General features: G+C 36.6%; 1 protein-coding gene across 2 annotated transcripts; it reads right to left on the bottom strand.

Annotated features, from left to right (window-relative positions):
* Nucleotides 1–1257: 1257 nt before the first annotated feature.
* On the bottom strand, nt 1258–14015 carry gpr45 (G protein-coupled receptor 45). Of its 2 annotated transcripts, XR_012385145.1 has the most exons (3): nt 13827–14015; nt 3104–5853; nt 1258–2615 (listed from the first exon to the last, which is right to left on the bottom strand). XR_012385145.1 is itself a non-coding variant. In XM_005167437.5 (2 exons), exon 2 carries the CDS (start codon nt 5729–5731, stop codon nt 4604–4606), a length of 1128 nt encoding a protein of 375 aa, XP_005167494.1. In that variant the 5' UTR covers nt 5732–5853; nt 13827–14015; the 3' UTR covers nt 1258–4603. The 2 variants fall into 2 exon arrangements, 1 of the variants encoding a protein (XP_005167494.1); XM_005167437.5 differs by having other exon boundaries at nt 1258–5853.
* Between the last annotated feature and the right edge of the window lie 470 nt (nt 14016–14485).

Genomic DNA, 14485 nt, shown 5'->3' on the forward strand with positions numbered 1-14485 from the left:
TCAACCCTATGTAGTGCTAAACACAGAGGTTCTGCCTAGCCAAAGACAAGAAAAGAATACAGAACTGTACAAACCCTGGGTAATCATCAACAGCAAACTGCACCTGTACGGCAGGGTATGTGAACTTTTTACATTTCATTCTAAGCCTTTAGCAGCCACAATTTAGCTCACCATATTTCACTGTTTTCGTTACAATCATGAATGCAATCAAAATCGAGTAATGTGTATAATTCAGCATAGCCTGAACTTACCTGATATAAAATGAGAACTGTAGAGTCGAGCATTTTTAATTAGGTCCTCACTCCATTCAGCTCTACGATGGCTGTTTGCCAAAGACGTCTGCTGTTGGCATAAAAAGCACTGTAATGGACGGTAAAATTTAGGTGTGAGTTGTAGGTGGTTGAAGATAAACTATGCAGAGCTGTGGCCATCCAGGAATTGAGTTTGAGACCATTGCTCTATAGACATCTGAATAATCTGTATTCCATGTTTACTGACCAAACATTTAACAGGCCATTATTTTATAAGCTAGATTAAATATTATCACAAAAACATTGCAGACTTGTTAAAAATAGATATTTTATTTATTATGCATATAATGTGACATAAAATAATAGTGTGTGTTGTGTATATTTGCTGATATGTCAATGTATTAACAGGCATTATTTCAGCTATCGACCACTCTGTTATACTGGCGTGGGTCAGACCAAAAATGACCCAAAGTTCCAAGATCTACGTTTTTCTCACTTGCTCTCTTTTTTAAGACAGTAAAAGTTCTCGTTGTTCTCATCATACATTTACTGTCATGTTTGCCTGTTAAATGTGTTTGTTGCATTTGTGCAACATTGTGGTTTGTGGGACATTCTGCCAGAAACTTATTTTCACTTATAAAAGTGACAGGACCTGACCTTTTAAGCTTGTCATCCTTAAAAAAAAAAACATACAAAACAAGTTTAAAATCATACAATTCAATGATAGAACGCAACCTTGATCACTATCAACTCCTCCTCCATCAACTGATGTCACTTCTGAGTTGCCTGAAAGGTGTATTGCACCCATTTTATGCTAAATTTAATGCAAATGTGACAGGACTGACAGAAACATGGGGACAATTGTAAATTTGTATTATATATTTGTAGTATTTATTTATACCTCCATGTTTTTAATCAATTGATTAATTGAAGTTTTTTTTTTCTTCTACATAACACAACAATATAAATGTGAAGAAAATAGCCATAAACAAATTCTACAAAAAAGTGTAGTAAATCATCAGTAATTTATTTGTCAATATTCATGTTTTACAAAACTGCAGAACATGTCAAATCTTTTCAACAGAAAATAAAAAAAATACTCAAAATATACATGAACATATAAATTAATATTCAGACAGCTGATGCTGTTTTCTTCATCCCTAAAATTACACTATAACAGGAAATGTTATTTCTCAGGTACAGTTGAAGTGAGAATTATTACCCACTCTTAAATAGTTTTTTCTTTTTTTAAATATTTCCCCAAATTATGTTTAACAGAGCAAGGAAATTTTCACAGTATGTCTGATAATATTTTTTTCTTCTGGAGAAAGTCTTACTTTTTTATTTAGGCTAGAATAAAAGGAGTTTTAAATTTTTTAAAACCTATTTTAAGGTCAAAATTATGAGCCCCTTTAGGCTATATTTATTTCCGATAGTCTACAGAACAAACCATCATTATACAATAACTTGCCTAATTACACTAACCTGCCTAATTAACCTAGTTAAGCCTTAAAATGTCACTTTAATATTATGTATTGTCATCTTGGCAAAGATAAAATAAATCAGTTAGTAGAAATTAGTTATTAAAACTATTATGATTAGAAATATGTTGAAAAAATCTTCTCTCTGTTCAACAAAAAAATAAACAGGGGCGCTAATAATTCAGGAGGGCTAATATTTGTGACTTCAACTGTATATAATTCATAGGGTGACACAGGCAACATATACACCTGTTATGAAGATGATTCCCCCTCAGAATCCAATCAAAATTGGATTATGTTAAATACATGTGTAAAAAAAGGTTTAACAATGTTTTAAGCTTATCCACCTTCGGTCACTTTCATAATTAGTCGAAACACAATCAATCTAATTGTTTCCATGATGTAAACACAGTGATGTTTTTGAGACTTATTGAGCACACCAAAACAAGGTTTTCTTGCTTCATTTATACCAACACACACACGTTAAACAAAATTACAGTTGTTATTCACATCCGTATCCATCCGCTTATTATTCTGTTTGCTTATAAGCTGCATACCTGATGGAATTAAAAGGAAGCACATCAATGAAATTTGAAGACAAATGGTTAGAAGAGGCTAATTTGAAAGCAGGAATAAATGGCAATGCAACTTTCCTGACTGATTGTGATTAAATCACTGAAAATGTGTATGTTAAAGGGTCAGTTCACCCAAAAATGTAAATTAAAACACATAAATCAAAAATAACAATTTTATATAACAGTTTCTTCTCCTAGCTGTCAGAACAGGGCATGTGTGTTCATAAGCCCTGTGCAATGACATATATCCCCTAGCATGTCTATGTGCATCTTCCTCTGTTTAAAACCAAGCACACTGTAAAACATGTCTGTTAATTCAGTGGTTCTCAAAGTGGGGGTCGGGACCCCTTGATGGGTCGCGGAACAATGAAGGGGGGTCGTCTGGTGATTTCCAAAAATCTACTTATTATTATTAGGCCATAAGACTTACCATATTTTATCCATAACCAACTGAAGAGAAAAAAAACAGTCATTTATAGTTACTATAGTAGCTTATTTACTATTTCTATTGGATTGCGACCCCTGGGGTAATTACATTATATTAAAGACAATAGCGTCAGATGCAGCAGATTGATTTTATAACACCAGGTTAAACTTTCTGGCCCATTTACAGCACTCACATCCAAAAAAAAAAAAAAAATTAAACAAAGAATAGACTTTGGTCTATTGGTGTGTGTGTGTGTGTGCGCCATTGCATGCAAGTTTTTCTGTATTTATAACCACCTCAGAGGATATTGGGGGTCGCGAGTCACTGGTATTGTTATTTTAGGGGTTGCGTGCTGAAAAGTTTGGGAACCCCTGTGTTAATTAACAGTTTCTGTATTTTGTGATTCAGTAGTGCTTTCCGTTTCATTTACGGTTGTGAATTGCATTATGGGATGTTAAACTCTGCTCTGTTGACTTTTGATGTTGAAAATTCAACTCAGCAGTTTAACAAAGTAACATTTGCAGTGCATAAGAAATAATATAGAGAGAAATGAGTCTGTAAAACACACTGGCAGTTTATTACAGGCTTTTAACATGTTGTAATATTGTAATATACAACACCTCCCTATACAATATATCACTTTAAACTAATAAAAATGTTAATAAAAGTCACTTTTTCCAACTATTTGAGGTTAAAGGTTGTTGGAAGAACGAACAAAGTCTCATAATGTAATTTAAAAGCATAAATAAATAGGGGAAAATAAAAACATGTATCACAAAACATGGAAAACTGCAAATTTATAGATTTTTTTTACAGTGCACAGGGGCACTCAAGATAATACAGTTCATCAAAGATGTGTCTAAGCATGACACATAAATGTGCACCATACGATAAGACTGAAGAGAAGAAATTGATAAATAAAATAGTTATTTTCGTTTTCTGTGCGAACAAATCGTCACCTTGGAATTATGAGGTTCTATCTGCATTCAGAATGATTTTGAGATAATGAGCTTTAAAGTTTTTGTATTTCATAGCAAACAGAATATGTGTAACATTTGTTTTTTGCAATAAAAAGTCTTAAATATAAACAACTTATAAAAAAACATCCCATAATGTAAATAAGTTGTCATTTAATAAAAAAATGTCAATAACTCAATTTTGACAAAAATTTCAGATAGAACATTATAATTCTAAGGTGACGAAATGTATTCTCTAATAGCTTGAAAATGTTTTGATTGAACCACTGAAGTCATGTGGTCTGATCTGAGTTTTTATTTTTTTTTGGTGGGGGGGTATATGTGTGTGTGTATATATATCCAGATTGAACCAGTCCGGACCCTTGCTGACAATGGAGGATGAGGGAGCTCTCAACTCTAAAATATCTTTATTTGATTTTTAAGGTCTCAGGGGTTCGAAATTACATAAGAGTGAAAATTAATAACAAATGTTAATTTTTGGGTGAACAAACACATGATGCCCTCCACAACACTGACCTGCCCAAAGAGTAACTGCCAAATCCTGCATGGGAGGCAGGTGCTCTACTGAGGATGCTAAAGACCACAACCTCTACTAACTCTGTTAGTAGTGGATTATTTGATAACAGAGGTAAATCTGCGTTTACCTTCATTATACTCAACCCCTAAACCTCACTCCCATCCGGGTCATGGCACCAATGCAACCCTTCCTATTTTTCTTTGATCCACCTTGAGTAGGATTCTAACTGGCGATCCTTGCACTACAGACCACATCCTCTACCATCTGATCAGAGAAGTGAGGTTTACCAGCACAGCTCTCACTAGCTGCCTCAGTTACAAAAACATCATCTTTTATTCTTGGCTTTTCAATATTCAACAAGCTTTGGTGCAAATTCTAGACTGAAGACTGAGTCTCGCTGCTGCACACATAGATGTTGCTGGGCCTTATGCGCCTGCGACTTCGGCCTGGAATCTTTGGACACAGATGAAAGGTCTTGGGCATAAACTCCAGACAGGCCTCTCGAAACTTTCGGATTCTCCAGCAGTATATCACCGGGTTGAAGACCGCTTTTAGGTAGCTCAACCAAAGAGCCCCGATGCTCACTGGGTAAAATGCAGGGCTGAGGTAGAAGCGTCTGCTGAACACCGACAACAGACTCACCACTGTGTGTGGCAACCAGCACACGGAGAAGCCAATGAAAAGGATAAGGATGGTAGTGAAGGCTCTTGTTTTGAAACTCATGTCTATGTTGACTTGGGGCCGCTGTAAACCGGTTAAACCCAACTTGCTGACATGGCTGATTGCAACGCTGCCTTCACTAGTGTGATTGTGGATGCGCAGAGCATTCCGTCGAACCGTATTGAGAATACATAGGTATGAATACAACATCACACCAAACGGCACAAAAAACACAGCGACTGCAAGCAGTACTGTGTAACCCCGGTCTGCCAGGGATTCGCTGTATCCCAGAATGCACTGTGGCACTTGTGCCCCAATCCCTGCTGTCCTCCAACCAACAAGAGATGGTAGGGACACGCAAAGCGACAGAGCCCATGATGCGCCAATGAGGATTTTTGCCCGATGTGGAGTCAGCTTGTCCTGCCGTTGAACAATAATGAGGAATCGATCAACGCTGATGATCAGAAGGATAGACACCCCTTCTAGAACAAACAGCCAATATAACATGACGGAAACACGACAGAATCCCATTCCAAAGCTCCAGTCCGTAGTTGCGAGAGTGACGGCGGTGAATGGCATGCATAGCAGTGACAGCATGATGTCAGAAAACGCCAGTGTGGCTAAGAGCAGATTTATAGCTGAACGCATTGCAGGCTTCTGATACACTATTAGACACACAATGCCATTGCCAAGGAAACCTATGGTGATCATGAAGATCATTATGGCAGCCAGTGCCACCCTGAGAGTGGTGGGCATGAGGGCAGTATCAGCCTCTTGCATCTCGGTTTCCGTTGGTTCGAGAAGGCCGCATGCCTCCAATGAGCTGCCATTACATGCAAACATGGCAGCTGTTACCAGGATTCATCCATCTAATGCTGGAAAGTTATAGCTAAACATTTCCCATGGTGCTTTGAGATTCCACCGAGTAGATAGCTCTCCACATTGAAGACATTGTAGAGATTTACCTGCAAGAGAAGAACATGAGTGTGAGTTTTGTCAACACCAATCTTCATTTATATTTCTATTCAAATGTTTAAGGCAGGGGTTACCAAACTTGTTCCTGGAGGGCCGGTGTCCTGCAGATTTTATCTCCAAGCCTAATCAAACACACCTGAATAAGTATACCTAGTCTTACTAGGTATACTTGAAACAACCAGGCAGGTGTTTTGAGGCAAGTTGGAGCTAAATCCTGCAGGGACACCGGCCCTCAAGGACTGAGATTGGTGACTCCTGGTTTAAGGTAACATTTTTACAAAACTAAATAAACTTTTTATTTAACTTTAAACCGAACAATAACTACAGTATACAGGCAACTATAACAATATCTGATTGATAATAAACATTATTATAGGCAAACCCTGCTTTAAATGCTTTGGATTTTTTAAGTTGGTTGGTTGTCAATGACTTTATTGTGTATTATTTGGAAATCAAAAATGGTTCCAATGTCATTCCTCTGTATCATAGTTAAGGTGTGGATGTCCCTACTGATTATTAAAACTTTCTTTTAAAAGTTGTAATAGGGGCCAGCTAACGAAGGCCCAATCCCAATTCTATTTTTGTACCCCTTTCCCTTGGCCCTTAAAACCGAGTGTGAAGGGGAGGGTTTCAAAATTTACCCCTAAGAATTTCGACAGCGCTATAGCACCTGCTCACGTCATCAGATGATATTGTGATCTCTTGCTTCATATGAGATCAGACGATCGAGTGTCAGAATGTTGTGGGACTGCTATACAGGAGTAATGATTATGGATAATAGGTCGCTAAGTTTAGCGGTTTTTAGTTTAGTTTTTTAAAAGCATGACGGTAAAACACGATCACGGTTATGAATGTATTAAAACATGCTTGTTTGTTGTAAAAATTCATAATAATGACTAAAAATAGTAATTTGTGGTCTCCTTACTTCCGGGTGCACCGATCCTGCCATTGTAACTGGTGTATTCTGGGAAATTTTCTTACACCTTGGTTTCGAGTGTGGTCCTGAAATATCTTCATTCGATGGGGTATCTACCCTTCCTCTTAGCTCTCCACCTTTAAGCTAAAAAGAATTGGGACACCCCTGCCCATTCACAGGAACAAGCAAAACGAGGGGTAGGAGTAAGAAGAAGAATTGGGATTGGGCCGAAGTGCTGTGCAGGTAAAACTCACTCCTCTGAATCACTGGTTTGATCCTAGCTCAGAACAAGATGTGTGCAATAGGACTGATGCCTTATATATGGGGGCTCGTCCGGGATGGGAGTGAGGTTTAGGGGATGAGTGTAATAGAGGCTAGCTAGCTAAGTGCTGTGCAGGTAAATCCTCACTCCTCTGACCTCAAAAGGTGCTCTAGCGACAGATGCTAGAGGCCATGGTCTTTAGCCTTCTTGTTAGAGTAACCATCTCCCATACAAAGAATCGCTAGTTCAATCCCAGCTCAGAACAAGATGTGTGCAACAGGACCAGTGGCTTACATATGGGGGCTCGTCCGGGATGGGAGTGAGGTTTAGGGGGTGAGTGTAATAGAGGCTAGCTAGCGAAGTGCTATGCAGGTAAATCCTTACTCCTCTGACCTCAAAAGGTGCTCTAGCAACAGATGCTAGAAGCCATGGTCCTTAGCCTCTTTGTTAGAGCAACCGACTCCCATGCAAAGAATCACTGGTACAATCCCAGCTTAGATCTAGTTGGGTACAGTAGGATCAGTAGGTTACATAGTCAGGGTTAAATCTGTACAGTTAATAGGTCTTTATTTAGCAGGGATGCATCAAATTGATCAAAATAAAAATATTTATAATGTGCAATAAAAACTATTATTATTAGTATTATTAAACTATTATCTTTAAAGGTCACATGAAATGTTTGAATTTTTTTTTTCGATGTTTGACAATCTCAACTGAAAAACAAAGAGAGGGCAGGACATAAAGTAGCTCCTCCCCTTGTAAAAAACAGTCAACAGTGTTTTGTTTTATCACAGCTCTGCCTGTGAGAGTGGTTGAGCTCAAGCACATCAAATGAAAAGCGAATGAAAAGTGTCTTGATACTAGAGAGCATTTTATTGGTCAAAATTTATGAGAAACTGTAGTATGAGTTGACTTGAAAAAAAAACAACAAAAAACACCCAATTAGGTGAAAGAGATAAACTGCAATTACATGTTTATATCGGTTTAATATCTTATAAATGTGAATTTTGTCATTGTTTTGTACCACAGCTTATAGATATCATTGATGACTAACATACAGATGCTAACATCTATACACATTATTTTACTTTCACTGGACCTTTAAATCATTGTGGTCAATTTCTACACCAAAATCTGTGGTTACACTCGTGGTTCTGGTTGTGAAGTTGACAGTGTAAGTATATATTGTGATGGAAATGATAGTTTTGAAACAGTATGATAGAGAGTAAGTTATTTTGTTTATTTTAGGTGATGATATGATTTTACCTATGCTTTTTCACACCAACTGAATTGATTAATCCATAAAGCACTTAATCATAGCAATATATTACTCTTTATGACTTATATTATAGTATATATTTAACAGTATACTTCAGGCATACTTATAATTTTTTATTTAAATATTTAAATTACTATGTAAACATCTGTACAGCAATCTGTGTGCAGTCCAATATGAACAATTTAGTGACAACATCTACACGCCACAGTCATTGTGTTTACAGATGAAAGAGGCAATGATGCTCACTCTGACGATGCTAATGTTGCCATGGTGATTCCGGGCTGCTCTTTGCTAAGAAGAGTACAGATATACATTGCTTTCCAAATTATTATGCAAATGATATCTCTGATATTTCACTGATTTCCTACTTAGTCGATGCAAATGACAGTCAGTATAATTAGTTATGAATTGTATTTTAATGAACAAAGATCCCAATCATAACAATATCTATTTATTTTTTTATCTAAATGCATTGTTCCAAATAATTATGAACAACATAATTTTAAAACATTTTTTATAAAGAATTGTAAACAAGTTTGTAAAGTACTGAAAATGGTAATTTGTTAAATTAGTAGCAGGTCATATTTACTGAAATCAAAAGTTTTTTTTTTTTTTTTTTTTTTTATCAAAAACATCCTAACATGGCAAGTTACATGTTAAAATTGGACCCCTTCTTTAATTTCACCTTCACAATTTTTTCATCCATTGAACTTGTAGGTTTTTGGATAGTGTCTGCTTGAATTTCTTTGCAGGTTGTCCGAATGGCCTCCCAGAGCTGCTGTTTGGATGCCAACTGCCCCACCAACCTCAAAGATCTTTTGCTTGAGAATGCCCCAAAGATTCTCAATAGGGTTGATATCAGGAGAGGATGGTGGCCATTTTTGTACCATGAAAGAAAGTGGTCAGTCAGAAACTCGCCAAAGGCATCTTCACACATTCAGGCAACCCAAAGGGGTCTACCAGCTCTCTCTCCATGATTCCAGTCCAAAACAGTACTCTGCCACCTCCTTGTTGGTGGCCATCTACACAGGGCCTGAGCAAGCTGAACTGCCGCTCTAGTCAGAGGACGATCACGCCGCCCTCAACCCCAATGTGAAAACGAAAGTGACCGGTTATGAAAATAAAGTGAGGTGTTGCGGACCTCTATTCAGCAGCCCTAAGCGCAGATATAACTGAGGACGCGCGGGTGCGGAAGGGAAGGAGGGAGGTGTCGCCGACGCTGCCCTATGCGCGGAAATAACTGAGGACGCGCAGGTGTCACGGACCTCTAATCTGCCACCCTACGCTCGGATTTAACTGAGGACACGCGGTGCTGATGGAGGTGTCACTGACGCTACCCTGCCCTCTCTATTCTGTCGCCTATGCGCAAATATATCTGAGGAAGCGGGTGGTGAGGGAGGTGTCGCGGACATAACTGAGGACGCAGGTGGTAAGGGGGGTGTTGCAGACGCCGCCCTCTCTATACTGCCGCCCTAGGCGACAGCCTAGGTCGCCTCTATGGACGCGCCGGCCCTGCATCAACAAACCATCCCCTCAGCACTCATCAGTCACCAGGACTGTATGAAAATTAGTTGTTATGTATCTCTTGGCCAACAGCAACCATTTGTTTTTGTGATCATTAGTTAGTGGTGGCCATATAGTAGGTTTATGTACAATGGTAAGCCTCTGGAGGAACCTACATATTGAGGTTTGTGGGACTCTAGAGGTCTCAAATATCTGTCTGCTGCTAGGTAATGGTATATTAGCAGCTGCTCCCTTAATCCGATTAATTTGTCAAGCTGAGACCTTTCTCATTTTGCTTTTATTTGCACAAACCCGTCTGTGCTTTAAATCAGCCACCAATCTCTGCACAGCATGATGATCACATTTAAGTTTGCACGACATGTTTTGAAAATGTTTTCACATTTGTCCAAGGCATTACACTATTTGATGCTTTTCGACAGGAGAGAGATCCTTTTTCTTTCCCATATTGCTTGAAACCTGTTGCCTGCCTAATAATGCGGGACTTCCTTCTTAAGTAGTTTTTCCTTTCATTGGGCTCATCTGGCAAACTTATTTTCACAGGTGTCTGAGATCCAAAGGTTACGAGACACAATCCTATCCATGACTGTATTTGAAAAACCAAATATCTAATGTTTATGACACTTACGTACAATTTGCATAGTAATTTGAAACGCAGCGTAAAGGTGATTCCACAAATTTATCACACAGCTCTGAGAAAAGACCAGAAGAGCTGTAAGACACGCAGAAGGACACTGTTACCCTTGCTAATTTTAGAAACATAGTTCTCATTGTATTTCTAGAAGTCATTATGGTCTGGCATTGGTTAGTGAAAGATCTTTTCTTCTGGTTCTGTTCCATTTATCAAATTCAGTAGGACATTGGACATTATTTGATATTATTAACAGAATTTGCTGTTGTGTTGCTAATAAGCAAGATGGTGTAGTGAACGGCTGCCATGGTGTTAAGCTTTTACATTATTTTGCCTTTTTTTGTTTGTTCAGAGTTTAGTACGCTTGTACTTTTTGTACTGTCTGTTCTGGAAGCTCCTATCACTAAGACAAATTCCTTGTGTGTGCTAGCACACTTGGCAATGAATGTCTTTCTGATTCTGATTATGGTGGGAAACTCTGAGGTCATTTTAATTCATCACGTTGCTGTAAATGTTGGTCTAGTCTATTTAAAAAAAAAAGCTCATATGTAACAATGGCAGTCTCTTCACATCCCGAGCAGTCATTAAATTTAGTGGTAATATAAAATAGGACCAAGAAGTAGGACCAAGAAAAAAAATCATCCAATTAGTGTCTATATGTCACACCCTGTGCCAGAGTCTCAGAAAATATAAATAAATAGGAATAAACTATAAGAAAATCTGTCAGTGATTTATGTAAACCATATGTTCATTAACCTTAAGTTTTTTTGTTCCAGCTGTTTTGAGCCTCAGTCTGCATGCAGGTGCTTTATATACTCTTGTCTGAATTGCTAATCCATATAAGATGATGATTATGTTAAACGTTCAAGATATGGCTCGATAAAAGGCTATATTTCAGCACTTTGAAAATGGACAGTGACTAGGTAACATGTAAAGGAAGTTCTTACACAATCATGTTATGTTCATTCTTGGGAAATGCATGTGGAATTGCAATTAGTGTTTGCAACCTTACAGAGCTGTTTTAAGAGCCAAGATGGATGGAGTAGTGTATGGTTTGCTGATAGTCACTATGTGGTAGAATGAAGGCTGCAATGTCAGCAAGGAGTTGGCAGAGTCTTGATTTTGGCTGGAATTATGGGGAGAGAGCTGTGAAAATGACCTCAGCAAAGTATAGAGAGTTTGAGTATATAGCCTTCCATAGCAAAATCATTTTCATGTATGACAACGCACCACCTCATCTCATGCTGCAAACAATATCTTTGTGCCATTGGCTGCTATGAACAGAAAAGAAGATAAACTTATGGTGTGGCCACCATCCTTCCCTGACCTCAACCCTATTGAGAACCTTTGGAGGATCCTAGTTGGCATTCAAATAGCAGCTCTGGGAGGCTATTTTACAACCTGCAAAGAAATTTAAGCAAAAACTATCCAAAACAGTTTATTTATATATATATATATATATATATATATATATATATATATATATATATATATATATATATTTTTTTTTTTTTTTTTTTCAAACACTGTTGTACAAAATGATTTGGAAAAATCTATTATGAGTGTTTTTTTGTTATTAATACTTATCATTTGGAGGTTTGTTCAGAAAAATTGTAATCATATCCAAAGATGACTTGAATTTACAATATACTGACTGTTATTTGCATCTACTAATTAGGACAATCAAAAAAGATATCATTTGTTAATAATTTGGAACGCAGACACAGATCTGGCAATGTATAACTATATTATTATTTGAATGAATAATTTACTTTGCATGATTCATTGACATTAAAGAAAATAATAACTCTCTCTGCATTACCTTAAACATTATCAGCATTTCTTTTATGAATGTCCTTTTCAAATGAGTTGAATAATTTCATAGATCTAGAAACCAGATGAAGTTTTACTTCTTTTAGGTTTTATTACAAGCTCAACACATTGGCCAAAAACAAAACAACTAAAAACAAAAATATGTAATAATTTTTTACTCTACTTTAAAAGGGCAATTAATCCAAAATAAATATGTAATCGCAATTTTTTATAATAGCATGTTGTGTTAAATAATAATAATAAAAAATTGGAAATAATAAAGGTCATATAAGTTGTATACTCTTGAAGTCAGAATTATTAAACCCCTTGAATTATTACCCCCCCTGTTTATTTTTCCCCCAATTTTTATTTAATGGAGATAATTTTTTTTCAACACATTTCTAAACATAATAGTTTTAATAACTAATTTCTAATAACTGATTTATTTAAAATAATATTTGACTAGATATTTTTCAAGATGCTTCTATTCACAGCTTAAAGTGACATGTAAAGGCTTAACCAGGTTAATTAGGTTAACTAGGCAGGTTAGGGTAATTAGGCAAATTATTGTATAACGATGGTTTGTTCTGTATATTATAATATATAAAAATATAGCTTAAAGGGGCTAATATTTTTGACCTTAAAATGGTTTTTAAAAAATTCAAAACTGATTTTATTCTAGCCAAAATAATACAAATAAGACTTTCTCTAGAAGGAAAAATATTATCAGACATACTGTTAAAATTTCCTTGCTCTGTTAAACATCATTTGGGAAATATTTAAAAAATAAATAAACAAAAGGGGGGTTTAACAATTCTGATTTCAACTGTATATGAACAGGTATTTATATTATTTTAAATAAATAATTTTAGTATTATTTGATATTTCCACACAACAATAAATAGTAGTTATTATTATAACAATATGCAATATGCTATAATCATATTATTGTTGCTTTCCAACCTGTTCAGTATATGTTTACATTATTGCACAAGTTAATTTCAAACAATTTTAGGTTACATTGTTACAAGCTATTTACTTCTGGACGTGTGAACACATTTGATGTAAGATCGAATGCTTATTTAAAAAGTGCTTATGTTAATGTTGATATGGGGGCAGTTGACTCTCTAGAATAAAAACACTAGTAGCCTACAGCCAATACTACATCGAATGTGTGGTCAATCTCAAATATCAAACAAACAAAATAAAAGCGCTCTTATTAAATCATAAAACAATAACAACATCCTTGGCAGTACAGGTTGTCCATATAGGCTATGCATTTGATATAAATACGCTTCAATAATGGTTTACAAATGCAGCAAAACACCCAGAATTAGAATCATACGATATGAAACGCAAACGAAATATTGTGAAAATGCCTAAACGGGATGTGCATGACAATTAGCATCACTATCGCACCCTTGTGATTTATGCACTGATCGCACGATTCGTGTCAATGATGCAACATTACATTGCTCACGTGCACTCGATCGCGCGCTCATCAGATGTGATTCACACAGGCGGATTGTGCGGTGGTTTTACCTCTTATGTCAACAGAAGTCCGTGTGTTTGTTGGGCGGTGAGCCGTAAAATATCCACACTGGTAAGGGACAAGCTGTTGTAGCTGCTGCCGTTGTTGTTATTTTTTACACGATGTCTATTGTTTCCAGTGAAGCGATTTCTTGCTGCATGAAACACATCCGTCGGGGTGTGGAGCTCTCGAGGTGTGACAACGAAAGACAGTCAATCACTGAACTGAAAGCTTCATCCTTGAGGTACACAAATGACAAGTTGTATCAGACCCCATTGACGTACACACTTAATAATAAAGCACAATGGTTCCTCTGAAAACCCTCGTGTTAGCATGAGGTGTTTGCTGCTATTTGAGTTAGCTTCACACTGATTTGGGTGTATGAAGCAGCTACTTGAAGGGTTAGTTCATCCAACAACAAACATTTCCTCACCATTTCCTTAAGTGATTCTTAAGTTTAATGAATTTCATTATCCTGTTGAAGTAAATATTCTGAAGATTGTTTGGTAAAACAATGCACATTGTAAGGCAAAACAATATGGAAGTCAATAGTTATGTTTCTATCCAAAGATGTGAACTAGACTTGAGCGCAAAACTGAAACATAACATAAATAATTTGCAAAATAAAAGCAGTATTTCTAAATAATAAGTCAAATCATCACTTCATGAT

The sequence above is a fragment of the Danio rerio genome, chromosome 9 (assembly GCF_049306965.1).
Source record: "Danio rerio strain Tuebingen ecotype United States chromosome 9, GRCz12tu, whole genome shotgun sequence".
Taxonomy (NCBI): domain Eukaryota; kingdom Metazoa; phylum Chordata; class Actinopteri; order Cypriniformes; family Danionidae; genus Danio; species Danio rerio.

Bases quoted from the DNA above. Each gene is read 5' to 3' on its own strand.
- gpr45 (XM_005167437.5), bottom strand. From the start codon at position 5,731: ATGTTTGCATGTAATGGCAGCTCATTGGAGGCATGCGGCCTTCTCGAA.